The sequence below is a fragment of the Pristis pectinata genome, chromosome 9, assembly GCF_009764475.1.
Source record: "Pristis pectinata isolate sPriPec2 chromosome 9, sPriPec2.1.pri, whole genome shotgun sequence".
NCBI classification, from domain to species: domain Eukaryota; kingdom Metazoa; phylum Chordata; class Chondrichthyes; order Rhinopristiformes; family Pristidae; genus Pristis; species Pristis pectinata.
The window spans coordinates 98164505-98192085 of record NC_067413.1 but is presented as its reverse complement, the minus strand read 5'-3'; the positions used below and the strand labels follow the sequence as shown (position 1 = coordinate 98192085).

General features: G+C 41.0%; 1 protein-coding gene across 33 annotated transcripts in view; it reads left to right on the top strand.

The window, feature by feature from the left end:
- Positions 1-27581, top strand: part of clasp2 (cytoplasmic linker associated protein 2) — a 251826-nt gene that overhangs the window by 191466 nt on the left and 32779 nt on the right. For 19 of the 33 annotated variants that reach the window (XM_052023838.1, XM_052023829.1, XM_052023823.1 and 16 more), the window contains 6 exons: positions 922-1085; positions 6835-6913; positions 14271-14414; positions 16878-17021; positions 21401-21510; positions 23493-23652. In XM_052023838.1, coding sequence (XP_051879798.1) covers positions 922-1085; positions 6835-6913; positions 14271-14414; positions 16878-17021; positions 21401-21510; positions 23493-23652 — 801 coding nt within the window. The remainder of the gene's footprint in view (positions 1-921; positions 1086-6834; positions 6914-14270; positions 14415-16877; positions 17022-21400; positions 21511-23492; positions 23653-27581) is intronic. The other 14 variants (XM_052023843.1, XM_052023844.1, XM_052023836.1 and 11 more) reach the window with 3 other exon arrangements.

Genomic DNA, 27581 nt, shown 5'->3' with positions numbered 1-27581 from the left:
TTATTTGTAACATTACCAGATAGCAAGTGTGAGCTTTGTTTCTCTCGTAACTTTAACAACATAGCTTACTAAGTTTAAAAAGTTCCTAGATGTTTTGGCTAAGTCACTGAGTTGCAGAGATGGATACATATTGGCTCGCTGGTCTATGCTGAGTGAGTTGATGTGGGCAAGATTGATGAAAGAATGTAATTAACCTCAGCAACATTGGAAAGATTTAATGTGAAACCCACTAAAATGTCATGCTTTGTGCTCCCGGTCATTTCTTGACCTCTGCTGGAAATGCATGTGTTTGAACAATGAAGTAAAGGTAATACCTCATTCTGTCAAATAGCCTACTTCAAGTCAGGGCATGAATTGCAGCTACTTGAGAGAGGCACTGGACAGAACACCAATACACCAGCATACAATTAGTGTCTCAAGAAGAAACCAGAGAATTATTTTTAAAAATTGGAAGGGAACCAAACTCATGCAAGTGCAGTATGCTGACTCAGTACATTTTAAACTTGGTTTTGCACCATGTTGCAGCAAACGCAAAGTCCATGCATGTGAAGCTACCTTCCAGAAATGATGTTATACTTGCATGGCTTCAATGCAAGAGTCAGATTACTAGTCTTGGAATCTTGCCACTTTAATGGCATTGCTCACTCACCTATTTTGCATTGTGGTTATATAACTGTATAAATCAAATTGACAATTTCAGATTTAGTTTGTCTTTTTATATTTGTGAATTTTTTTCTTAATATCAAATGAAGTGATAAAACTTTCTGGAGAATAGTTGAATAAACTACAAAGAATAATTTTCTACATTATATAATACACATGCAAACCTACTTGGAGTTTTCTGCTTCGCTGCAATTATTAGCATTTAATGAACTTCTGACTATTGCTGAAGTATGATTCTTAATTTTTCCATTTTTTCAGGTTTTCAGTATGTTTTTGGAAACACTGGTTGACTTCATTCACGTCCACAAAGAAGACCTTCAAGACTGGCTGTTTGTTCTGTTGACTCAACTATTGAAGAAAATGGGTGCTGATTTGCTTGGTTCTGTTCAGGCAAAAGTACAGAAAGCACTTGATACCGCAAGGTCAGCATTATGTGGGATATGTTACAGTTTGATTTTACGTGTTTGTAAATAATATTGGATTTTTTTTAACAGAAAAACAATTTTGGTTGTTTGTCCAGAATTTCTTATTATCCTCTGTCAAGTGGACAATCCTTTCATACACTTGTTCAGATATTAACATTACGAAATGAAAGAAAATAAGCATTCGTCAAGTATTTGAGATGACCAGCGTGCACTCTTTTTTTGCCAGTTAAAGAGAAAATTGTTGTGATTATTGTTGAGAGTCTATTTTAGTGGTCCATAAATACAGGAATTGAGTGACATCTGGAGGATATTAAATGTGTGTAAAGCAGCAGTGGGAGATAAAATGGGAAATTATAACTTACCAGTGAGAAAATATCTGATAGCGTTTAGAACATAGAACAGTACAGCACAGAACAAGCCCTTCGGCCCGCAATGTTGTGCCGACATAGCTAATCCCTCCTCCCTACAGAATGCCCATATCCCTCCATTTTCCTCTGATTCATGTGCCCATCCAAGCCCCTCTTAAAAGCCCCCAATGAATTTGCTTCCACCACCCTATCAGGCAACACATTCCAGGCATCCACCACTCTCTGAGTGAAAAACGTACCCCTCATATCTGTTCTGAACCTACCTCCTCTCACCTTAAATGCATGCCCTCTGGTATTGGATCGCTCAATAATGGGAAAAAGATATTGCTTGTCCACCCTATCTATGCCCCTCATAATTGTATACACTTCCAACAGATCACCCCTCAGCCTCTGCCACTCCAGAGAAAAGAGCCGAAGTTTGTCCAGCCTCTCCTGATAGCACATGCCCTCTAATCCAGGCAGCATCCTAGTAAACCTCCTCTGCACCCACTCTAAAGCCTCGACATCCTTCCTATAGTGAGGTGACCAGAATTGCACGCAATACTCTAAATGCGGCCTAACCAGAGTTCTATAGAGATGCATGATAACTTCTTGACTCATGCTCAATACCTCAATTAATAAAAGCAAGCATTTAGGGCAGTATAATAATTTTCTTAATTCAGCATTCATTGCCTTTTCTTACCTGCCCTTCAGAGGTATGGAGAAACAACAATATATTTCCAGGTTAGGATGAACCAGGCCTCTTAAAAACATTCAAAGAAGATGAACAAATATGAACTTCATTGCTATTGAATAGCATTTAAAGAAAATTACCTTATAAGCCTCCAGCATGTGGGTAATAACACATAATTTCATGAGCCATAATTTCTGGCTAAACATCAAAATGGAATATTTATGTATGATACAGAGGTCATGCTTACTTATTTGCATATGCAAATGAAGGTCCTAACATCTGAAAAGGCCCCCACCACTAGTTTCAGCATAGAACAGGCCTTTCAGCCCATGATGTCACAAGATCACAAGACAAAGGAGCAGAATTAGGCCATTCAGCCCATCGAGTCTGCTCCATCAGCTAAACTAATACTATTCCTATCTAGCCCCAATTTCCAGCCTTATCCCCATCTCCCTTGATACCTCGACTAATCAGATACCTATCAATCTCCTCCTTGAACGCCCCCAATGATCGGACCTCCACAGCTGTACGTGGCAAAGAATTCCATAATTTCACTACCCTCTGGCTAAGGAAATTTCTCCTCATTTCTGTTTTAAACCAGTACCCTGTAATTCTAAGATTGTGCCCTCTAGTCCTGGACTCACCCACCAGGGGAAACAGCTTAGCCACATCTACTCTGTCCAGTCTTTTTAACATTCTAAATGTTTCTATGAGGTCCCCTCTCATTCTTCTGTACTCCAGTGAGTACAGTCCAAGAGCAAACAAACGCTCATCATAAGTAAGCCCTTTCATTCCAGGAATCATCCTCGTAAATCTTTTCTGAACCCCCTCCAACATCAGTACATCCTTCCTAAGATAAGGGGCCCAAAACTGCGCACAGTACTCCAAATGAGTTCTCACCAGTGCCCCATAGAGCCTCATCAACACTTCCTTACTTTTATACTTTATACTTCTCGAAATGAATGCCAACATGGCATTCGCTTTCTTTACCGCCGATCCGACCTGGTGGTTAACCTTTAGGGTATCCTGCACGAGTACCCCCAAGTCTCTTTGTACTTCTGTACTTTGAATTTTCTCCCCATCCAGATAATAATCTGCCCGTTTATTTGTTTTTCCAAAGTGTACAACAGAACATTTCTCAACATTGAATCTCATCTGCAATTTCTTTGCCCATTCTCCTAAACTATCTAAGTCTCTCTGCAACCTTCCTATTTCTTCAATACTCTCTACTCCTCCACCTATCTTGGTGTCGTCTGCAAACTTAGCCACAAAACCATTTACTCCATCATCCAAATCATTAATGTAAAAAGAAGCGGCCCCAACACCGACCCCTGCGGAACACCACTAGTAACTGGTAGCCAACCAGAACAGGTTGTTTATTCCCTTTATTCCCACCCTTTGCTTTCTGCCTATCAGCCAATGTCCCAGCCATTCCAATATCCTACCTGTAATTCCATGAGCTCTCATCTCATTAATCAGCCTCTTGTGCGGCACTTTGTCAAAGGCCTTTTGAAAGTCTAAATACACAACATCCACAGCCTCTCCCTTATCCACCCTACCTGAGATTTCCTCAAAAAACTCCAATAGGTTGGTCAGGCAGGATCTTCCCTTCACAAAACCATGCTGGCTTGGGCCTATCTTGCCTTGCACCTCTAGGTATTCCATAACCTCATCCTTGAGGATCGATTCCAATAACTTTCCCTATGCCAAACACGATGCCGAATTAAACTAAATCTCTTCTGCCTGTACATGATCCACATCCCTCCATTCCCAGCATATTCATGTGTCTAACAGCCTCTGAAGTGCCACTATATTTTCTGCTTCCACCACTATCCCTGGCAGCCCATTCCAGACGCATACACTCCCTGTGTAAAAAAAATACAAACAAACAAACTTTCCCCCTCTCAGCTTAAATGCATATCCTCTAGTATTTAACATTTCTACCCTGGGAAAAAGACCCTGACTATCTACCCTATCCGTGCCTCTTAGCATTTTATAAACCTCAGCCTCCAACACTCCAGAGAAAACAACCTAAGTTTGTCCAATCTCTCCCTATAACTCATACCATAAGACATAGGAGCACAATTAGGCCATTTGGCCCATCAAATCTGCTCTGCCATTTTATCATGGCTGATATATTTTTCCTCTCAACCCCATTCTCCTGCCTTTGACACCCTTACTAATCAAGAACCTATCAACCTCCGCTTTAAATATACCCAACGACTTGGCCTCCACAGCCGTCTGTGGCAATGAATTCCACAGATTCACCACCCTCTGGCTAAAGAAATTCCTCCTCATCTCTATTCTAAAGGGATGTCCTTCTATTTGCGACTGTGCCCTCTGGTCCTAGACTCTCCCACTACTGGAAACATCCTCTCCACGTCCACTCTATCCAGGCCTTTCAATATTTGGTAGGTTTCAATGAGATCCCCTCTCATCCTTCTAAACTCCAGCGAGTACAGGCACAGAGCCATCAAACGCTCCTCACATGTTAACCCTTTCATTCTCGGAATCATTCTTGTAAACCTTCTCTGGATCCTCTCCAATGCCAGCACATCCTTCCCTAGCTATGGCACCCAAAACTGCTCACAATACTGCAAATGTGGTCTGACCAATGGCTTATAAAGCCTCAGCATTACATCCTTGCTTTCATATTCTAGTCCTCTCAAAATGAATGCTAAATGAATGATTTGCCCTCCTTACTACCAACTCAACCTGCAAGTTAACCTTTAGGGAATCCTGCACTAGAATTCCCAAGTCCTTTTGCACCTCCAATTTCTGAATTGGCTTCCTGTTTAGAAAATAGTCTACGCCTTTATTCCTTCTACCAAAGTGCATGACCATGACTTCCCTGTGCTGTATTCCATCTGCTACTTATTTGCCCATTCTCCCAACCTGTCCAAGTCCTTCTGCAGACTTCCTGCTCCCTCTAAGTTTTAAAAATATACTTGCTTGAATTTGGAACCTGGATATCCTGCTCCCACACCATCATCTGCCGCTACCTCTTGACCTAATTGCCCATCCTTGCTGATCCGATTTACAGTTCTCTTTCTTGCCTGAGGGCTGCTCCTAACATCACAGTGGAAGAGTCCTCAGTGACACTTCACTAACAGATCTGCACAGTCACTTTCAATGCTGACCAATATTGTGTATAATCCTGATGCAGGGTCTAGATCCGAAACAGTGACTATTGCCTTGCTCCACAGATGCTGCTTGACCTGCTGAGTTCCTCCAGCAGCTTGTTTGTTGTTTATAGTCCGTTTCACCATTCAAGAGCAAGTACATGAAAACCCCTGTGCAATGGTTTTTGCTCAGGGACCATGTGGCACAGTGGTGCGATATGCTGTCATTTCATTTCTGGCGCCTTTGTTTGGATCCAGCTTTGATTTGTGTCATTAAAGCCTTCAGCTGGGATTTTTCTCTTCACCAGCCAACGTGCTATTTCCCACATAGTACAAATTGAAAGTTGACAAATAAGAAATTCTAGCTTTTTTTCCAACAGCTTTGGCAGTGCTCTCTGAAACCAGCTTGAGTGGTCTCAAGATGGTTTATACTTAACGTAAGCCTCTGGCATGAAGTTGTAAATATCGGTCGTCTCATTTGGAAAATTTAGGATGTCTGGTCTGGCAGACAATTGTACTTTGGCACTGGATTTAAAAGAGGAAACATCTCAGCTGTGTGAGTTGCCACGATGTTGCCTTTTACCAACAATGATCTATCTTTCTTTTTAATTTCAAAAATAATCTTTATTCATAATAATAAAATATATACAAAAGAATAAACACAGTGCAAAAATTTTTACATTCTTAGTGTCATATGGTCAATACATTCAGTCGTGTTAACACTTATTTATTAAACCATAGCACCATTGCCACTCATGTGGCCCCCTCGGGTGATGCACCCTTTCAGTGTTTGAGGATCTTCCCCACCCAGCTCAGCCCCTCCATGTGCGATAGCAGAAGGAGCCTAGACTCTGGTCCTTCCCCACAGAGCCTTTGCATTGGCTGTACCAAGCTTCAATGCATCCCTTAGCACATACTCCTGCAGCCTGGAATGTGGCAGTCGACAGCTTTCCCTTAGGGACATCTTGCTGTGCTGGAAGACCAACAAGTTTCAGGCAGACCAAAGAGTTGATGATCTTCCAGAAGCACAATGTCTGTCTCAGTGTGTGACTATGGGAACAGCCCGTAGATCAGAGCTGCTGCCGGGGCTGAACCGAGACAAGGACCCTTGCATCCATCTCCACACCTTCTTAGCAAATCTACAGTCTGCAAAGAGTTGGGTGACCGTCTCTTCCCCACCACAGCCATCCCAAGGGCAGCCAGCGTTGGGGATAGTATTTCATCTGGGAATATTTTAGAATTGCACTGTGAACAAATGTGAGCTCAGTGGCGGTACCATGTTGTTTAACAATGATGGATAATTAGCACCTGAATGCTGCTTGATTGGCAGCATAATGGTTCATTTACATGTGCAAAGTAATAGAGAATTCTAACAGAATTGGCAAAGTACTATCCTTTGATGGAGAACTATAATGCAAATGGTTTTGTTGACAAATGCTGTGCCACTTAATATATGTTCATTAGCCTCCCTAGAAAAATACAAGATAACAACTTTGAAAGTCAGTTTGAAGTGTGGAAAAGGACTGAGGTAAAACAAATGAATGTCAATGAGCTAACAACACTTGTTTAAAATTATTTTGCAGGGAGTCTTTCCCAAATGACCTTCAGTTCAGTATTTTGATGAGATTCACAGTTGATCAGACACAGACTCCAAATTTGAAGGTTAGTTGTGTATATGGAGATATCATTGCAGTTGAGCAGTTGTAACCTGAGATGATTGCTTTATGGACTATGGTTTTTCAGTTTTCTTGATTGTCTACGTTTCCTTCAATGAATTTTTCTCAAAGCAGCTTTCAGGAAAGCAAACCTTACTCTTGCTTTTCAGTTTCTTTTATTGTCAATTTCTGATATTTTGCTGTTCTCGATTAAATCAAACTGAATATGCCCCTTGTCCTTTTCCACACTCTCAAGGTATGGCTCAGCTATCCATTTATATCCATGGTGTCACCATAAAATATTTTATGCTACTTTTGACACTGGAGACTATGTAATTCAATATTGCTGAAACAAAATTCTGAATAATGAATTACTTCCATGCCTAATATCATAGGTAGCTGTGGAAATTACATTGTTGTATTCATTTATTAATATAGCTCATAATTGGATATCCATTGGGCAATTTGGGCTACCATTACCTGCAGAATTGTCAGAACCACATTCCACCAGAGTCTATAACCTCATTTCCCAGCATATCACTCATTCTACCATTACCATCGCACCAGTGAACCAACCCTGATTAATCAAGGAGTTCTGAAGGGCGTACGAGCAAATGAGTTGTCAATCTAACAAACCTACAGCACAGGTCTATAAGAATGCTTGGCAGCAAATGCAAAATGCAAGTAACAGCTAAGTTATCCTACAGTCATTGGATCAAATCAAAGTTCCATAGTCCTGGCAAATCTAGTTCTAAATGGTGAAAGACAATTGAACAGTTAATTGGAGGAGGAGAATGCAGGACCATCCCCATTCTCAATGGTGGAGGAAACCAAGGCTTGAATTCCAAAGATAAGGCTGCAGCAATTACAACCACGTTCCGCCAGAATTGAGTCCATCCTGGACTCCTCTCAAAGTCCCCAACTTCACAGAAGTCAGTTTTTAGCCAATTCCATTTGTGTCATTCAAGGCATGAAACATATCAACATTACAAAAGAGGAAGTGTCGGCGGTCTTGAGGCATATAAAGCTGAATAAATCCCCGGGGCTTACCAAGTGTATTGTGCGATGTTGTGGGAAGCAAGGGAAGAAATTGCTGGGGCCCTGGCAGAGATTTTTATATCTTTCTTGCCACGAGTCAGGGATTGGAAGGTGGCTAATGTTGTGCCTTTATTTAAGAAGCGTGACAGGGACAAGGCAGAGAACCTAGGCCAGTGAGCCTAGTTCCAGTGGTGGGAAAGTTACTGGAGGGGATTCTGAGAGAAAGGATCTGTCTGCATGTGGAAAAGCAAGGACTGATTACGGAGAGTCAGCGTGGCTTTGTGTGTGGGAAATCATGTCTCACAAATTTGATTGAGTTTTTTGAGGAGGTGACCAAAAAGATTGACAAAGGCAGGACGATAGACATCTACATGGACTTCAGCAAGGCTTTTGACAAGGTCCTCCTGTGGTAGATTGGTCTGGGAGGACTTGGATACAAAATTGGCTTGGTGGAAGGAGACAGAGGGTGGTCGTGGGGGGTTGTTTATCAGATTGGTTGTTTGTCAAATATATATATATGACAAATATATATGTGTGTGTGTGGGGCCTGTGGAACAGAGAGACATTGGGATACAAAGTTCTCTGAAAGTGGTGACACAGGTAGATCAGGCAGTGAAGAAGGCGTATGGCATGCTTGCCTTCATTGGACGGGGCATTGAGTACAAGAGTTGGGACGTCATGTTACAGCTGTACAAGACGTTAGTGAGGCCACACCTGGAATATCATGTGGAGTTCTGGTTGCCATATTAGAGGAAGGATCTGAGGGTGCAGAAAAGATTCACAAGGCTGTTAACTGGACTGGAGGGCTTGAGTTACAAGGAGAGGCTGGATAGGCTTGGGACTGTTTTCCCTGGAGTGAAGGAGGCTGACCAGTGACCTTATAGAAATTTATAAAATCATGAGGGGCATCGATAAGGTGAATGGTCACAGTCTTGTTCCCAGGGTCGGGGAGTCTAAATCGAGAAGGCATATGATTAAGGTGAGAGAGCCTGAAGGGCAATTTGTTCATGCAGAGGGTGATGGGGAGATGGAACGAGTTCCAGGCACATTGGTAGAAGCAGGTACAATTACAATGTACGAGGTTGATGGTACGAGGAAAGATTTAAGAGGTATATGGGCCAAATGCAGGCAAATGGACTAGCTCAGGAAGGCACATTGGTCAACCATGGACAAGTTGGGCCAAAGGGCCTGTTTCTGTGCTCTATAACTATGCATGCAATGACCACCTCCAACAAGAGTTGGTAAACATCTAATCTTAACATTCAATTGCATCAGCGGCACCAAGTCTTCTGCCGTCAACCTTCTTTGGGAGTATCATTGACCAGAAACATAACTGAAACAGCCACATAAGAACAGGGGTGAGGCTAGTTATCCTGCATCAAGTGATTTTTTTCCTAATACCCCAAAGTCTTCACACATCTACATGGCAGATAAATATCAAGAATGCATTAGGCTGGTCTTCGCTTGCCTCACTGATTGCTCCAAAAACATAAGAAATTTAAAACCATTCCAGCAAAAAGCAGGTTGGGGTTGATTGCCATTCGAAATGTTCACTCCAACCACGGTGCCCAATCTACAAAGTTTTATTACTCGTCGAGGCTTCCCCAACACCACCTCGTACTCAATGACTTCTACCTATAAAGCCAACATGCACAAGGAAGTTTCCCTCTGAAACACACACTACCCTTTCTTGGAAATATGTTGTGGTTCTTTCATTGTTGCTGAGTTTAAACCCTGAAATTACCTGTCCTTCACCTTTAGGACTGCAGCTGTTCAAGCAAAAGCTCACCAGCTCCACTTTTTTAATAGTTATTAATGAAGACTAAATGATGGCCTTGCCAGCGATGTCCAGAAACCTTAATTACAAAATAAAGTTCCTCATTATAATTAAGAGTTTAATTTCACCTGTTATTAGCTCATCTCAAACTTGTCATTTGGTTATCAACAGTTTCTAGGTAAGTGTAGAAACTAATCTTGTTAACTTTTGTAAAAGCTAAGGTGATTCAAACAGTGCTGCTCTTTCTATCTCATGGACTGGAATACAAGAGTATAAGTTATGTGGCAGCTATATAGAAGTAATATCTGCATGTCATTTTAAATGGAATTTAGTTAATTTGAGGGATTAGATTAGGTAGTTTGTGAAGAACCGTTCTGGCAGAAATTTGTTGAGGAAACAAGCTTGCTTCTGCATTGAAAATTGCACATATTGTAGCTCACTTTCTACACGTAAATAAAGGTCACCTGTTTTAAGCAAAGTTTGCACATTCCTGCCTGGTAGCCATTTTCCTTCAAATTTAAACCTTTGCAACCAAACCATTCTGGAAAATGTTAAATATTTTGCATAAAGGAAATTTTTCCCCATTCATTTTATTAAATATTGAGAACTCAAAGATGAGCCTCAAGTTTTAATCTATGTGTTTTGTTTCCTAATGTTTCATGGAAATATGTGGAACACAGAAACAAGCATAAGCTATTTAGTTCCACAACCATGTTCCATCGTTCTGTGAGATATCTCTGACCTAAATCCCTAAACCTGCCTTTTCACAAATATCCCATAATAACTTTGATAAGTAAAAACCTTTGAAATTAACAACTGACTCTGTCATCAAATTGTCCTCTATGGTAGAAAGTTCCAAATTTCTATCACCATCTGGATTTAGAAGTTTTATCTAATTCCACTCCCGAGAGACTTGGCTCTGATTCTGACTCTGACTCCCTGGTCCCTGACTCCCCAACTAACAGCAATAGCTCTCTCTGTCTCTCTATTCTCTTCGTCTTAAGATGTTAAAGTATCAAGGTCGTCAACCTTATAAACTCCAGGGGATACAACCCAGTTTGTTTTCTCTCTCATAATGTAATCCTCAGAGTCCAGTGGTAAATCTACACTGAGCCCTTAGTCTGCATTTCTGGCATATCCTTTCTAAAATGTGATGCCAAAATCGCTCACTATGTTCCTGATGTGTTCCACCCAGGGGTTTGTCCAGCTGCAACTTGACTTTTACTCTCTTGTATTACTAGTCTTTTGTGACAAGTATCTGTCCATAACAGTTTAATTTTTGTGCATCGATACTCAAATTCTTTGGGCCTCCACTGATTCTAGCTTTATGCCATTTTAAAAAGTACCATGTTCTGCCTTTTTTCTAATGTCCAGAGTGGATGGCCTAACATTTGCCTACACTAAACTCTAGTTATCACAGTTTTCCCCATTGGCTTAAAGTATTGATGTCACTGTAAGTTAATGTTCCTGTCTACACAGCTGACAGTGCCCTCTATCTTCATATCATTGGCAAACTTGAATATGTGGCTTTCTGTCTCACCATCTAAGTGACTTGCAATACGGTGAACAGCTGCAGCACCCATGCAGATCCTTGTGGAATGCAATTTCTTTTAGCTCAGTCTCCTAGCCAGATCATTTATTTGGCTTTATTTCCATAAGCTTCATCTGATGAGACACTTTAAGTGAGGAGAAACTGCTTTTCCCAGAGACTAGTGAATCTGTGGAATTCTCTGACCAGGGAAGCAGTAGAGGCTACTTCATTAAATATATTTAAGACACAGTTAGATAGCATGACCAACCCTTACCAAATCACATGCTGGCTTGATCTAATCAACCAAAAATTTTACTTGTTCATAAGTCGTGGTGACATGGACTTTCCAATGGTTGCCTATTGTAAGAAGTTAAGAAGGTTGCAGTTAGGACATCTGTGATGATCTCACCTATTTCCTTTAACTTTGGGGTGGAAACTGTTCGGTACTGTAGAATATATATACTTTAGGATTATTATATCTATCATTACTGTTATTTTGGTGAGTCCCTGATCCTGGCTGAGTGAGAAAATGCACTGGTTCATATGTTTAAGAGGCATTTACATGGGCACTTGAATAGACAAGGTACAGAACGATATGGGACCTAATGTGGGCAAATGAAATTAGTGAAGATGGGCAGAAAGGTTGGCATGTACAAGGTGGTCCAAAGGGCTTGTTTCTGTGATGTATGACTCTGTAACTCTTCTGTACAGACCACAAAGGAATCAGGTTCAAGTGCTGGCCCGTACTGACTTCATCAACCATAATCAGGTCAACACTAACATACAGTGAATGGTCTCTAATTTTTTGGACTAAAGAGAAATATTGCCAGTTGGAGTAGCTACTCCTGATTGCTGGCCACAAGCTCCAAATGAATTCCTGCTATCCTACTTTATTTCTGTTCACTTCACCCTAGACTCTGCACATCTTGGTCTTTCATTTTGGTTTTTCAGGTATTAAAATGTGTCACTTCAATTTATAAACTGTTGGAAACCATTTAATTTTCAACACAACTTGACTGACGCTGCTCTTTCATATTGAAGAGGTCATTCTTTTCTTTCCTTCCCTCCCATGAGTTAGTGTGAATTCTTAGCTTCTTTGCCAAACGACTATTTTAGTACAATTTATACTCAAACCTGTTGAACGTTTCAGCCACGATTTTGGGTTATCATTTCAACAGTTGAGAGAAACTATTGACTTTTTTGTATTCAACAGGGGTATCGAACTGTATAGATCAAGGGCAGGTAATTGGTTTTCAGTCATGGATTAACCATAATCTTATTAAACAGGATTACGGGTACCTTTTCAGGAGGAAGATTTGAACAACACAAATTCAAAAGTGCCTGATGAGAATAAAAGTTTTTTGCAATTGGATAAAATTTGTAAAAGATGAATTAATAGAGTCACACACAGCACAGAAACAGGCCAATCGACCCACCAAGTCCATGCCAACCAGTGAGCACCCGCCTGTGTTAATCCCATCTTCCAGCTCTTGGCCTATAGCCTTCTAAATGCTGTTAACGATTCTGCTTCCACCACTGTCTCTGGCAGTGCTTTCTAGGTAGTTGCCACTCTAGGTGAGAAAGGACCCCTCAGATCCCCTGTAAATCTCTTACTCACCCTAAATCTATGTCCTCTAGTTTTACTTACCTCTGATAAGGGGAAAAGATTCCTGCAGTCTATCCTGTCTGTACCTTCATAATTTTAGATGCCTCAATCATGTCCCCTCTTAACCTGCTCTGCTCCAGGGCAAATGTACCTGGTCTCTCCAGTCTCTCCTCATAACTGAAAAGTTCCATCCTAAGGCAACATCCTTGCAAATCTCCTCTGCACCCTCTCCAGCATGATCATATATTTCCTACAGTGTGATGGCCAGAACTGCACACAGTACTCCGGCTGAGGCCTGACCAACATTTTACAGAATTGGTGCACAACTTTGCTGCTCTTCTATTCAATGCCCTGTCTTATGAAGGCCAGTATCCTTCTTAACCATATTTTCTACCTGTGCTGCTACCTACAAGGACTTTTGCACTTGCACACCAAAGTCCCTCTGTTCCTCAATACTCCATAGGATCTCACCATTCATGGTGTATGTCCAAGCCTCATTAGTACTCCCAAAGTGCATCACCTCACATTTATCTGAATTAACCTCTGTCTGCATTTCTCAGCCCATATCACCAGTACATCAATATTACCCTGTAGCCTAAGACTACCTGCCACTCTATCAACACTTCCACCAATCTTCGCGTCCTCTGCAAACTTACCAATCATACGTCCTACATCCACATCCAAATCATTCACATGTATTACAACAGCACCAATCCCTGTGGAACACCATTAGTCACAGGCATCCAATCACAAAAACAACCCTGTACCATCATCCTCTGTCCTTTATTGTCAAGCCAATTTTGGATCTAATTTGGCACCATGGGCCCGAACCTTTTGGACCAGTCTCCCATGTCAGACCTTGTTGAAGGCCATCTTGAAGTCCATGTAGACCACTTCCACTGCGCTGCCCTCATCATTGCACTTTGTTACCTCCACAAAAAATTCAATCAAATTGGTCAGCTGAGACCTGCCTTGACAAAGCCATGCTGACCGTCTCTGATCAGTACCTGTTTTTCCAAGTGAACATTAATCCTTCCTTTCAGAATTTTTTTCCATGAACTTCCCTACTACTATTGTGAGGCTCATAGGTCTGTAATTACCAGGCTTTTCCCTGCCGTACTACTTGAAAAGGGGGAGCACATGTGTCACTTCACTGGTGGCCAGCAACGATTTAAAATTGTCAGCCTGAGCCACAGCAATTTTGTCACTTGCCTCCATAGCTGGATAATTAAAATACGAGGTCTTTCTGATTTTAGTCTTCCTGCCAGTTAATGTTTTTTCTTGACAATTTCTGAACTGATTTTGTTTACTAAGGTTTAGTTATTTGTCTTTATTTTAACTTTATGTAAATTATGGCAACAAGTTTGAGGTGGAAAAAGCAGTATCAGCTGTTTTTGCTCTGTAAATTACAGGTGAAAGTTGCCATTCTGAAATACATTGAGACGTTGACTATACAGATGGACCCGGCAGATTTCGTAAATTCTAGTGAAACACGTCTGGCAGTATCAAGAATCATCACATGGACAACAGAGCCAAAAAGCTCTGACGTTAGAAAGGTACCTGCTTTACTGATTTACGTTTTGTATTATTTTCCTGGTCAGACTGAATGATTGAAATAAACTGCACTTGATTACTTATTTTTATGGTGCCTTACAGTTGTCAAAGCATGCAGAATTAGTTCAGTTAAGGTAATCGTTTACTCAGCTCATTCATTTAAAATTGTATTCAGATAACAAAATAGCAGTATTATAGAAATGTCTCACATTTTAAAACACTGATGAAAATACAAACAAAATAATATAACTTATTACTGTGAATAATCTTTGTTAACTCTCAAGAAACTGGTTGAGTGTATAACAGCTACAAGAGACAAAACCCCGCTAAAGGTTTCTTCATGCATATGTTTTAATTATGCCAAAACTCTGATTATTTCAGAATTATTCATGCCTATGCAATTGAGTAACATTTCTCTTGACTCTTACTAAGGCTTAGTTATTTGTCTTTATTTTAACTTTATTTAAATTATGGCAACATGTTTGATGTGGAAAAAGCAGTATCTGCTGTTTTTTTACTCTGTAAACTGACTGAGATAAAATTTATTCAGGTAATTGGCAGCATCAGCTTGCCTTTTAAGAGTAATACCTTTCAACAAAATCTATTTGCCACCCCATTGCATTTTGCATTTATAATTACTGACTACAAGGCTAAATTTAGTCATAGTCATACAGCACAGAAACAGGCCCTTCAGCCCACCCTGTCCATGCTGACCATCAAGTACCCATCTACACCAGCGCTTGGACTGTAGCCTTCTATGCCTTGACAATTCAGGTGCACATCTGGATACTCCGTGTCTGCCTCCACTGCCCTCTCAGGCAGTGCATTCCAAACTCCAGCCATCTTCTGGGTGAAAAAAATTACTTCCATTATATCCCCTCTGAACCTCTTGGTCCTTACCTTAAACCAAAGCTCTCTGGTTATGGACACCTCTGCCATGGGGAGAAGTTTACTATTGTCTACCCTATCTGGGCCCCTCATAATTTTGTACACCTTTATTAGATCCTTCTCAGCCTTCTTCACTCCAAGGAAAACAAACCCAGTGTATTCAGTCACTCTCTAAACTGAGGCACTCCATTCCAGGCGATATGCTGGTAAATCTCAGCACCCTCTCCAGACCAATCCTCCAGCATATCTCAAGTTCAAGTTTATTGTCATGGTCATACACACCCAGGGTATAAATGCCATGAAAATTAGCTTTTTTCAGCAGCACCACCGTATATTATAAACATGACAAATATAAGTTGCATAAATTGAAATTATAGATGAATAACAAAAAAGGTAAGAGATGAAAGATATTTATAGGAAAATTACTGACAGTACTTATTGAATGTAGCTCTCTCTTCATTAAAAGGATTTCTTTGATAGTTCTTGGCATGAACTTAGCTATTGACTGCAAATCCTATCTGCACTTAAAGTAAGAATCTTATTCCATGTCCAAAGAAATGTAATGAAGTATTGGCATTAAACATTCTCCTTTTACCTTAGGGAGCTGATTTAAAATGTCTTGCTCATTTTACCTATTTTCTAATTGTAAAGTTATTCAGATAGGTTCAAGGATATTTTTTAAGAAGTGAGAGATGTTTCATTGGTTTGGTTGGTCAGAGAAGGAGCTTAACTCTTCATCTAGCTGTTGTGTGTCTGTCAGTTTCATGTTGACATGCAGACAGACCTAAGATGAAAATCATCTGCAAAGCATTGAAACAGAACAGTAGGAAAAATGAAATAAAATATTTTGTATTTAAATTGAACTTTACAGATCACTGGAACATCTCACACTTCTTGGCTTGTGAATTGTTTTAAAAATGCACCCAGTCTTTTGACTGCCAAATCAACACCTGTTTTGCATAGGGACAGGTGATTCCCTAAAGAATAAGTGAGGCAAATCGTCAGGTAGTTTATTTTGATTATGTTTCAGCATTGATTGTTGAGCTGGGCATGCTTAGAGTCTTTTGCCATTATCAGGTACTGTGATGTGAACAGACAGGTAGGAACTTGGATCACTATCTCATCCACATGAATAGCACCTGCAACACTGTAGCAGTGCCTCTAAACTGCACTGATATGTCAACCAGACCTTTTGGAAATATTGAGGACCTGGGAAACTCTTAAAGCATTCTTCATTCTTTTTTCTGATGTCTCTAATTAACTGTTTAAAACTTTAATGAGTAACTTAGAGACAACAATAAGCACGTGTGTTTTATTGAGACTTTAATGGACAAATTGGAAGCGATAACAATATAAATTAGTTTAAATGAGTTTAAAATGAAAATTGTTGATGGCCTTGGTACCAAAATTTGGGCTTCCAGTTTCAGTTCATGATTTCTTCTCCTTTAAATGAAAAGACGTTTAAATGATTTATAGTGAGCAAGAATTGTGAAACTGGAATTGAAATTGTAAATATGATGATGGGTTTAATTATTGTTTCCTCTCGTTGTCACTTCAAGTACTCTTTTCTCTTTTAGGCCGCTCAGTCAGTTTTAATATGCTTATTTCAACTCAACACGCCAGAGTTCAGCATGCTGCTTGGAGCCCTACCCAAAACATTCCAAGATGGAGCTACCAAACTTCTTCAGACACACCTTCGCAGTTTAGGCAGTACTATCCAGGTAATTTTTTGCCATTTAAAAGAACAATACTTGCTCAAGCTTAGCTCATTATAGTCATCCTACTTTTTTTTAAAATAACTGATAATTTAACTTTGATTCAATTGAAATAGGTTGTTAATGCAGCAAGCTGTGTCACTTGCGATAAATCTGCAACAGACTTAATTTTTATCTACTGATTAAAAATGTTTATGATGAAGTTAATTGTTTATTTCAACAACCCAGACACAATTATGACCACAAGGTTTGGCTCTCTAACACCCGTTGTATCAAATCGGTTTCAACACGGTACTTCTTGCATATTTTTGGCATTGATCCATGAAGGGTTTTAGTGCTTGTGCAGCTAATGTACTTGCAAGTGAGTAAAGTAGACAAATACTGATTTGACACCAGTAATCACCTTGCTCCAGTAATCTCCTTTCCTACACATGTACAGATGAACACACGTCCAACACCAGAAAGGATTCCCTGCCAGTACTGTGTAAAGTAATGATCAACAACTTTCAGTTCAATCACTGATTGATTTCTGCTAGCTGTTCTTATCATTCCACAAGTGTTAGGAGATTTCTAGCATTGGTTCATATCACAGAAATCCACAGGGACTGCTATGCCCCATGCTGAGAGATACTAGTTTCACAACCCTAAAACCAACTCACATATATAGCTGCATTAATAGGTGTTCTGTTTGAAGCACAGGAGAATGAGCAAAGGGCTGGTGGAGAAGACAGAAACTGGTAGAAAGGGAGAAGAAGAAGGAGGAGGACTGCAATAAGCCAAAGTATGTTCAGGGAGGAAGCATGAGACATTTGTGCTACATTAAAACATCTGTATTGAAGTCTGCCTCCTGCTTCAGCCATAACTGCAACTTCAGAGCTGCACAAGGAATGCATTTTCAGAAGTTGTTAAGGTCAACCTGCTCGTGAATGTTTATGCATGGAATTTTTCCATGCTGGAGCTGCAGAGGCCTTCATAGTTTTATTTGTTTAGATTGAAGACCTTAGTGTCAGATTCATCCTCATCACTTTCAGATTTAGTGTATCTATTCTTTCCTAGAGGTCCCTTTTACCTTATTTTATTAATTAACCCTTTTTTGTTGCATAATACTTGATCTAAAACAGCCAGTCAGTTCCTCAACATACTGATTTAGAAATTCATCTTGTCTGCATTCTAGGAACGCCACATTGTTGATGTTAATTTGACTTGCCCAGTGTCTGTGTAGATTAAAGTTCCCCATGATTACCATTTTACCCCGTCACATACCTCCAATTTCCTTATTTATATCGTGCCCTCCATCACCAGAATGAACAACTCCAACCAGCGTTTTCTGCCTCTGATGCAGATTAGCTCTACCCAAACTGATCTTAATTTTATACCATGGACTGCCAACCAATGTCCTTTCTAACCAGTGTACTGATGCCATCCTTTAAAAGCTCTACTCCACCTTCTTTTGCTTTTGGCTTATCCTTCCTAAATTTGGAATACCCTGAAATATTTGGTCACATTAAAGCCATGTTTCTCTGATGACGATTAGAATATATCTGTTTATGACTTGTGCTATTATTCATCCTCCTTGTTGGAGCAGTATGCATCTAGTTAGAGTGCATTCAAATTTAACTGTATAAAATTTTCTGTACTCTGACCCTATCTGCTGCTTGCATTTATCTCCACTGCCTATTTATTTTGCTTACTACATTTCTAACTTGCACCTCTAGCTTTTTTTCCTCTCCCTCCTGGCTCTTCTCTCAATTTCCCATCCATTTGCCAAAAAAGTATTTGCCAAAAACTTCCTCCCTAAAAGCGGAAGCAAATCCTCTTGCAAGGATTTTAGTCTTGGTCCCATTGAGGTGTAAGCTTTCCAACTTGTAAATGTCCCACATGCCTTAGAAACAGTTCCAAACTTTTGGAATATACAGCCCTCCATCTGGTACCATCTCTGCAGCCATGCATTAATTCCCCCTTTCTTCCTGTTTCTCTGCTTGTTAGCACATGGCACTGGGAGTAATCCTGAGATTACCAATTTTTAAAATCCTTTTTTTTTAATCTCATTTTAATCTCAGGCAACACACCATCTTGTAGTCATGTCCATTGCTATAGAAATACCTCAATTATTGAATCCTTTATCAGTATTCCTTCTCCCCATTGTACAGCTGAGCCACTCATTATGCCACTTTCTGGCTCTGGCTGTACTCCCATGAAGTATCATCACCCTCAACTATATCTAAAGGGGAAAATCTGTTAGGGAGTGAGTAGGGCTCAGGAGATACCTGGACTACCTGAGTGAAGCTGCTTTTCTGCCTTTTGGTCACCCAGTCCCTCTCTGTCTACACATCTTGGAGTTTGTCATTCCCTGTTGCATAAAGGAGATCCTTCACAGTTTCTATTCAAAGATAGGTGACTACATGTCATTCTAAAGCAAGAAAGCAGCTGATGCAGCAAACATGTGGCTCTGTGATGGGTACAGGTTTACCCAAATTGTGGCATCCTACTGACTATTGTATATTGCTTTCTGGGCACCACATATCAATTCTGAGATATATCGTAATTGAAAGGAGTTCTAATTCCTCAATGTTCTTGTGATGCTTTGAACACAATGCATTATGCAGGACAACATCCAGTATTCAGTAGCAGTTCCCTGAGCCCTTTGAACCTTCACAGCAAATCAGAGAATGACTCCCAGGCAACAAGGCGTTATCCACAAATAATGTGACTTTTTTTTTGCTGTGTGAAGCCAATGCACAATGTATGCCATGCTACCACACTGAATAAGGTAAAACTGGTGGGCTGAAATAACAATTCCACTGTGAGAACCATTCTGGAGGAGTCCCATTGTGTCTGACAGAGCAAGTCCCACAATGTGCAATGCCCAAGCACATCAGCATGGGGCCTCAACCCTTACCACCAGATACAAATCAAGCAGCTTCAGAACAGCAGTGGGAGAAGGTTGAAAAGGAGCAAGAGGAAGCAACCCAAGCAGTCCCTTTATGGCCAGGCATCCATCAACAACTTCTCCAGCTGTGACACCATCAAGCACATCCTCTATTCCCCATTCGGCACCAGTCCAATATCTTCCTTCTGTAGCTGACTACCATAGTGTCAGCTTGGTCATACTGCATACCAAGGAGTGGCTCCCAGGCAACTAGGGTTGTCCACATTGCCAAACATTCCAAATGAATTTTACAAATTAAAGGCCAAACTGCAGAAAGACATCTGCCAATCACCTTCTTTCTGTTTTCTTTTTGCTTTTGCCTTCGTGTGCCCTTTCAGTGGTATTGTTTTGGCTGCCACATGACTACCAGAAGGCTGTTGACTGCAAATGGCCTTCCAGGATGCCTCAAGGAGCGGTGGGCCAAGGAGCCCCAGCTTCAGAATGCACCTTCTTTATTTCAGCGATATTAGGTTGCAAGTTGTGTGTCCTTGTTCTGTGGTCTGCAAACAAAATTCTTTACATTGCAATTCACTTTTTAAACTTAGATTCCATTTGAAAAGCTATGGGATTGTGAGACTAAAACTTAGTCTTTCCTGAATGATGACAGAATTACAGAACTACTTCATTCTCTCATCCAGAAGTGAAGTTAAATGACTTGTATCAGCTCACATTTTAACATAGCATGAAAAGCCTTGCAGGAGGACGGATTTAAACACTTTCTTATTACTCACTCATAGCATATGAACAACTTTCCAATGAATTTCAAGGAGCAGCAAACACTCAACTTCACACATATGTAGCCCAGCACTTCTATAAGGCAACCTTTTCTTGCATTTCTTCCACGGAGACATCTAGTTCAAGGAAATAACCACAAGAGCATATAATCAATGTATTTGCACAATATCATGAATCATTTCATCTAAAGTTTTTCTCCCACAGGAAAAGTACTGAGAAAGTTGAGCACAGCTTGCAACAAACCATATTTGGTTATTGGCTCCAGAAGTCCAGTCTTCATATGATCACATAATTGGAAAGATGCGAAGATCTACATGATCTTGCCCCAAAAGGAGCAGTTACCTGACTTTTGTATGATGTTTATATGGAGCTAAGTAGTTTACAGGAAGGAAAAAGGAAACCAATTCAATTAGGCAAAATACTGCAGGAAAACTGTTGAATCTGATTGATAGAATATCTTCCTGGAGTGTGTAACTATCTTTGCTGAATATACAACATATAATGTGATTATAATACCAGAAAAGTACAACCTGTGTGTGTATAACTAAATAGACCTCCGAATAGTGTATAGTCATAAACTAAGAAGCTAGATTGTATATTTTTATAAAGATATATCCATTTATTTGGAGAGACGATAGAATATATAAAAAAAGATATTTTTTGGTTTAGATGCAATTGGAAAATTGCATGATGAAATATTAATTTCACTTTGTTTAATTAGCAGGGATCAGGAAACAGCTCTGTAGCCCGAAGCACACCACGCTCACCTGCAGGGTGGACTAGTCCCCTTACTTCACCAACCAACACAACTCAGAATACTCTACCACCAAGGTAATGTGAGCTTAGAGGTGAGGCCCCATTAGTTACTGATGAATGTATGCTGACTTGCGGAACATTTCCAAGAAATTTTGCATGTTCAGAAATAAATTCTCAAAGATTTTGTGCATATTCAGGTAGGTGGATTTATGTAGGAACATGGATTGAACAAAATAACATAATAAATGCACTGAAAGTCACAGTTCTTCACCTAAACTCTTCTCTCATCTGTATTCACCATGGCGAAGGATGTGGAAGATAGTGAGTTCAGGGAGGGGTACATGGTTAATCTGGAGCAGGTCAGTATCAAGAAGGAGGAGGTGTTAGATGTCACGAGGCACCAAAGGGTGGATAAATCCCCAAAGCTGGATAAGATCTGTCCTACGTTGCTATGAGAAGCAAGGCAGAAGATAGCTGGACCCTTGATGGAGATTTTCCCATCTTTGTTAGACGAAGGTGAGGTACCAGAAGACTGGGAGAAGCTGAAGTTGTTCCTTTTTTTAAGAAGGGCAGCCGGAAATAAGCCAGGCAACTACAGGCCAGTGAGCCTTGTGTCAGTGGTAGGGAAATGATTGGAAAAAATTCGAAGGGATGTGATTTATGAACATTTGGAAAAGTAGGAGCTGATCAGAGATAGCATTGCTTTTTGCAGGGGAAGTCCTGCCTCACTATTTTGATTGAGCTTTTTGAAGAGGTCACTGAGAAAATTGATGTAGGCATTGCGATAGACATTGTCTGTACGTACATTTGACAAAGTCACACACAATGGGCTGGACCAGAAGGTTAAGGCACATGGGATCTACGGCGAGCAGGCTAATTGGATATAAAAGTTGGGACATTATGTTTCAACTTTACAAAGCACTGGTTAGACCGCATTTGGAGTATCGTGTGCAGTTCTGGTTGCCACACTGTAGGAAGGATGTGGGTGTGCTGGAGAGAGCGCACAGGAGATTCATTAGGATGTTACCTAGATTGGAGGACTTCAGTTATGGGGAAAGTTTGGATGGGCTGAGCTTGTTTTCCCTGGAGCAAAGGAAGCTGAGGGGTGATCTAATAGAGGTATATAAAATTATAACAGGCATAGATAGGGTCAATAGTCAGAATCTTTTGCCCATGGCAGGGCTATCAAAAACAAGAACGCATAGGTTTAAGTGAAAGGAAGGAATTTTAAACAGGATTTGAGGGCAAAGCTTTTCACACAGAAAGTGGTTGACATCTGGAATTCGTTGCGAGAGGAGGTGGCAAAATCAGATACGTTTAAGAGTCATTCAGACAGGCAGTTAAATGGACGTAGAAGGATACAGATCTTATGAAAGCAAATGGGATTGGTGTAGATGGACAAACGTCAGCGGACTTGGCAGGCCAAAGGGCCGGTTTCTCTGCTGTACAACTTTGTGATATTTCTATGACATTTTAAAATTTGCATTTTAGAAAGGGGTTAATGGGGAAATAAAGGAGGTCCAAGTTTCTGATGCCAGCAAGATCATCAGTGTCTTCAGGCACAGTCAAAAACTATTGTTTTACCCAAGGCATTTCACATATAAAACTGTCACGCAGAAATTGCATCTTTCGTCTTGCTAAGGCATGAGTGGAATTTTGCATTTAACTACATCATAAAGGAGACAAAATACAACAAAATAAACTGGCTATTCTTTTCGATAATACCCCTTAATCAAACCATGAGCATTATTTTCCACTGACGGGTTAGTGATCTTGCTATTTATATACTTGAATAAAAATTGCAGCACTCATGCAGGGGTGATCTTGGGGACAAGACACAATATGGAAAAACCCATGTGGAAAAGCAAGGCTTTTAGTGTAGTTTCTATTAAAGCCCTGGTCTGTGGCAATGTGGAACCAGATTTTCTGAGATTAGTTTTTGCTTTCTGCTTTCCAGTAGTAATGCAAAAATATTACAGTTGTTTAAAACGCATAGAGTTCAATCAACAGCACCCCCGCAATAAAACTTTGCCAATTTATAATTTTCATCTTTTAAGCAGTGCATTTAACTATGATGCAGAAAACATGAACTCAGAAGAAATATACTGCTCTCTTCGAGGTATGACTGAAGCAATCCAGAACTTTAGTCTCCTTAGTCAAGAAGAAATGAATGAACCTTTGAGACGAGATGCTAAAAAGGAAGAGGATATGGAACAGGTAGCTATTTTGCATGTTTCTATTATTTTGCCTTAATTGATACCAACTTAGGGAGGATATTTCTTCAACTATGTACAGAACAGGTGGTGCTTTCCTATCTTTCCCTTACCGGATTGAAAATATAATGAATGCACAAGGACCATTGGTCCTGGGTCAGTTCTTTCTACCTAATGGATTATGTTGGGCTGGAAAAATGGCTGAGGTGCTATAATATACAATACACACTGTGTCTGTGAGAGGGAAAGGCATCCAAGGTTTCCACTCCTGAAGCCTATCCGGTGGCAGCTATGAACCTCTCAATGTCTGCTAAAGAAAGGATTTGTTTCACTATCATGTTTTCCATAACGAAATAGGTACCCTTGTTTAAATTTTCAATGCCATTGTATTCTTTAACAATAGGGATCCCAAACAGTTGGACATCATTTTAAATGGTTCTTGAGTTTCTTTCTGATACTTGTGTCATTCGCTAGAAATAACATAAGCAAGGCAATGTTGGTTAATAATCCTGAATCTTTGTAATATTTATCAGATTTTACTGGTGATGTTTAGGTTGCCTTCCCATTTCTGCGCTAAAGTCTATTTCATATAATTTAACTCCTAATAGCCCTTTGGAATCCTGTTAATTTTCCTTACTTTATTCACGTGGCCTCAACGTGTGCCATCTTCAGCAAAGTTCAACCTGTGTTTCGGAGCCATCGAAACTGTAGTTTGTGAGCCTAACAAGGCCCACATTGGAAAACCAGGTCATTCTTTTTGATCTCATGATACATTAATGAAATGGGACAACAAATTCAGCGAGTAAACTTGCAAGTTACGTTGGAGATTGGAGAATTCCTTCTTTAACAACCTAAACTTAATTTTAAATCTATAATTTGGCATGAAAATCCAGGGAGATCTGGCTAACTGGATACACAATTGGCTTGATGGTAGAAAGCAGAAGGTGACAGGGGAAGGTTGTTTCTCGGACTGGAGGCCCATGACTAGTGCTGTGCCTCGGGTTGGTGCTGGACCCAATGTTGTTTGTTATCTATATCAACGATTTGGATAGGAATGTACAAGGCATGGTTAGTAAGTTTGCAGATGACACTAAAGTAGGTGGTATAGTGGACAATGAAGAAGGTTGTCAAAAAGTACAGGGGGATCTTGATCATCTGTGTAAGTGGGCCAAGGAATGGCAAATGCAGTCACAGGTAGATAGGGTGGTGAAGGTGGCTTTTGGCACGCTGGCCTTCATAAGTCAGGGCATTGAATATAAAAGTTTGGAGGTCACAGTGCGGTTGTACAGGACGCTGGTGAGGCCACACTTGGAGTATTGCGTTCAGTTTTGGTCGCCCTGCTATAGGAAAGATGTTATTACACTGGAAAGAGTGCAGAACAGATTTACAAGGATGATGCCATGAGGGACTGAGTTATAGAGAGAGATTGGACAGACTAGGACTTTATTCCTTGGAGTGTAGGAGACTGAGAGATGATCTTATAGAGGTGTACAAAATTATGAGGGACATAGATAGGGTGAGTGCACTTAGTCTTTTTCCCCAGTGTTGGGGAATCAAGAACTAGAGGGCATAGGTTTAAGGTGAGAGAGGAAAGATTTAAAAGGAACCGAGGGGCAACTTTTTTTTACACAAAGTGTTGTATGTATATGAAATGAGCTGCTACAGGAAGTGGTTGAGGCAGGTACAACAACAACTTTTAAAAGACAGTTGGACAGGTCCACAGAGACACCAGAGATTCTGCAGATACTGGAATCAGGAGCAAAACACACAAAATGCTGGAGGAACTCAGCAGGTCAGGCAGCATCTATGGAGGGAAATAAACAGTTGATGTTGTTTCGGGTCAAGACCCTTCATCAGGACCTGAACTGAAGAGGGCTGAAGCCAGAACAAAAAGGTAGGGAGAGGGGGAGGAGCACAGGCTGGCAGGTGATAGGTGAGTCCAGGTGAGAGGGGGAAGGTAAGTGGGTGGGGGAGGGGAGAGATATAAGCTGGGAGGTGATTGGTAGAAGAGGCAAAGGGCTGAAGAAGATGGAATCCGGTAGGAGAGGGCAGTGGACCATGGAATAAAGGGGAGGTAGGGTGGGGAATAGGTGGGCAGGTCATGAGGGTGGGGGAGGGGAGAGGAAGGGGTGAGGGGGGCCACAAGAATGAGGGAAAGCAAAGGGGAGGGGAGAAAGGGGAAAACAGAGGGGAGTGTTTACTGGAAGTTAGAGAAATCAATGTTGATGCTGTCAGGTTGGAGACTCCCAAGGTGGGCTATGAGCAGATTGGAGGAGCAACGCCTCATATTCTGCCTTGGGAGTCTCCAACCTGACAGCATCAACAGTGATTTTTCTAACTTTGGGTAACCACTCCCCTCTGTTTTCCCCTCCCCCTTTATTTTGCCTCATTCCTGTGGCCCCCTCACTGCTTCTCTTTCCCCTCTCCTGCCATCATGACCTGCCCATCATCTCCCTCCTATTCCCCACCTCCTTCCCTTTATTCCATGGTCCACTGTCCTCTCCTATGGCCTCCTCCAGCTCTTTGCCTCTTCCACCCATCACCTCCCAGCTTCTCACATCACTCCCTTTCATCCCCCCTCCCCCACCCACCTACCTTCCCCCCCTCACCTGGACTCACGTGTCACCTGCCAGCTTGTACTCCTCCCCCTCCCCCCAACTTCTTATTCCGGCTTCTGCCCCCTTTCTTTCCAGTCCTGATGAAGGGTCTCGACCCGAAACGTCAACAGTTGGACAGGTACATGGATTGGAAAGATTTAGAAGGTTATGGGCCAAACACTGATAGATGGGACTAGTTTGGATGGGCATCTTGGTCAGCATGGACTGGTGGGGCCAAAGGGTCTGTTTCCATGCTGTATGACTCTATGTACAAAAATGATTTTACATGTGCAGAGGGATCTTGGGGTGCAAATCAATAACTCCCCTGAAAGTGGCCACTCAAATAGATAGGGCATTAAAGAAGGCATAAGGCATACTTGCCTTCATCAGTTGGGCTGTTAAGTGTAAAAAATCTTTGGTCAGGCCACATTTGGAGTTCTGTGTGCAGTTCTGGTCGCTACGTTACAGGAAGGATGTGGAGGCTCTGGAGAGGGTCATCAGGACACTGCCTGGATTAGAGAGTATTAGCTATAATAAGAGGTTGGACAAACTCGGATTGTTTTCTCTGAATTGTCAGAGGCTGAGGGGCATCCTGATAGAAGGATGTAAAATTATGAGAGCCATAGATAGGGTAGATAGAATATTTTTCCCAGGGTGGAAATGTCAAATACTAGAGGGCATAGCTTTAAGGTGAGAGCGAGAAGATGTAAAGGAAATTTACGAGGCAGGTTTTTTTTACACGGAGAGTGGTAGGTGCCTGGAACGCACTGCCAGGGAAGGTAGTGGAAGCAGGTACAATAGCTTAATTTAAAAGGCATGTTGAAAAGCACATGAACAGGCAGGGAGTTGAGAAATATAGATCACGTGCAGGCAGACGTGCACTTTAAATGGACATAATGGTCAACACAGACATGTGGGCCAAAGGGCCTTGTCCCATGCTATACTGTCTATAAACTTCGAAGTTGGTCATTTTTACTGCAGGAAGGATAAATGACATGATGTGCAAAAGAAGTAGCTCACCAAATCATAAGCAAATATCAGAAAACTGCAGATGCTCAAAATCTGAAAATAAGAACAACGTGCTGGAAGTGCTCAGCAAGCCAGGCAGCATCTGAGGAGAAAGAAACAGTTCAAGTTTCTGCCTGAACCTTTGAATGTTTCCTACTCTTTTATATCAACTTCTCGGTTTGGATTTCCTAGCCGAACGAAACTCATCAATAATGTGCAACTCAGATCAAGAACTTCTCGGTAGCACATTTGCAGTTGAAGGACAAGTCTCAGGCTGGAGGGTTGGCAAACCAGAAGTTTTAGGGCAGTACTGACCAAATTATGTTTA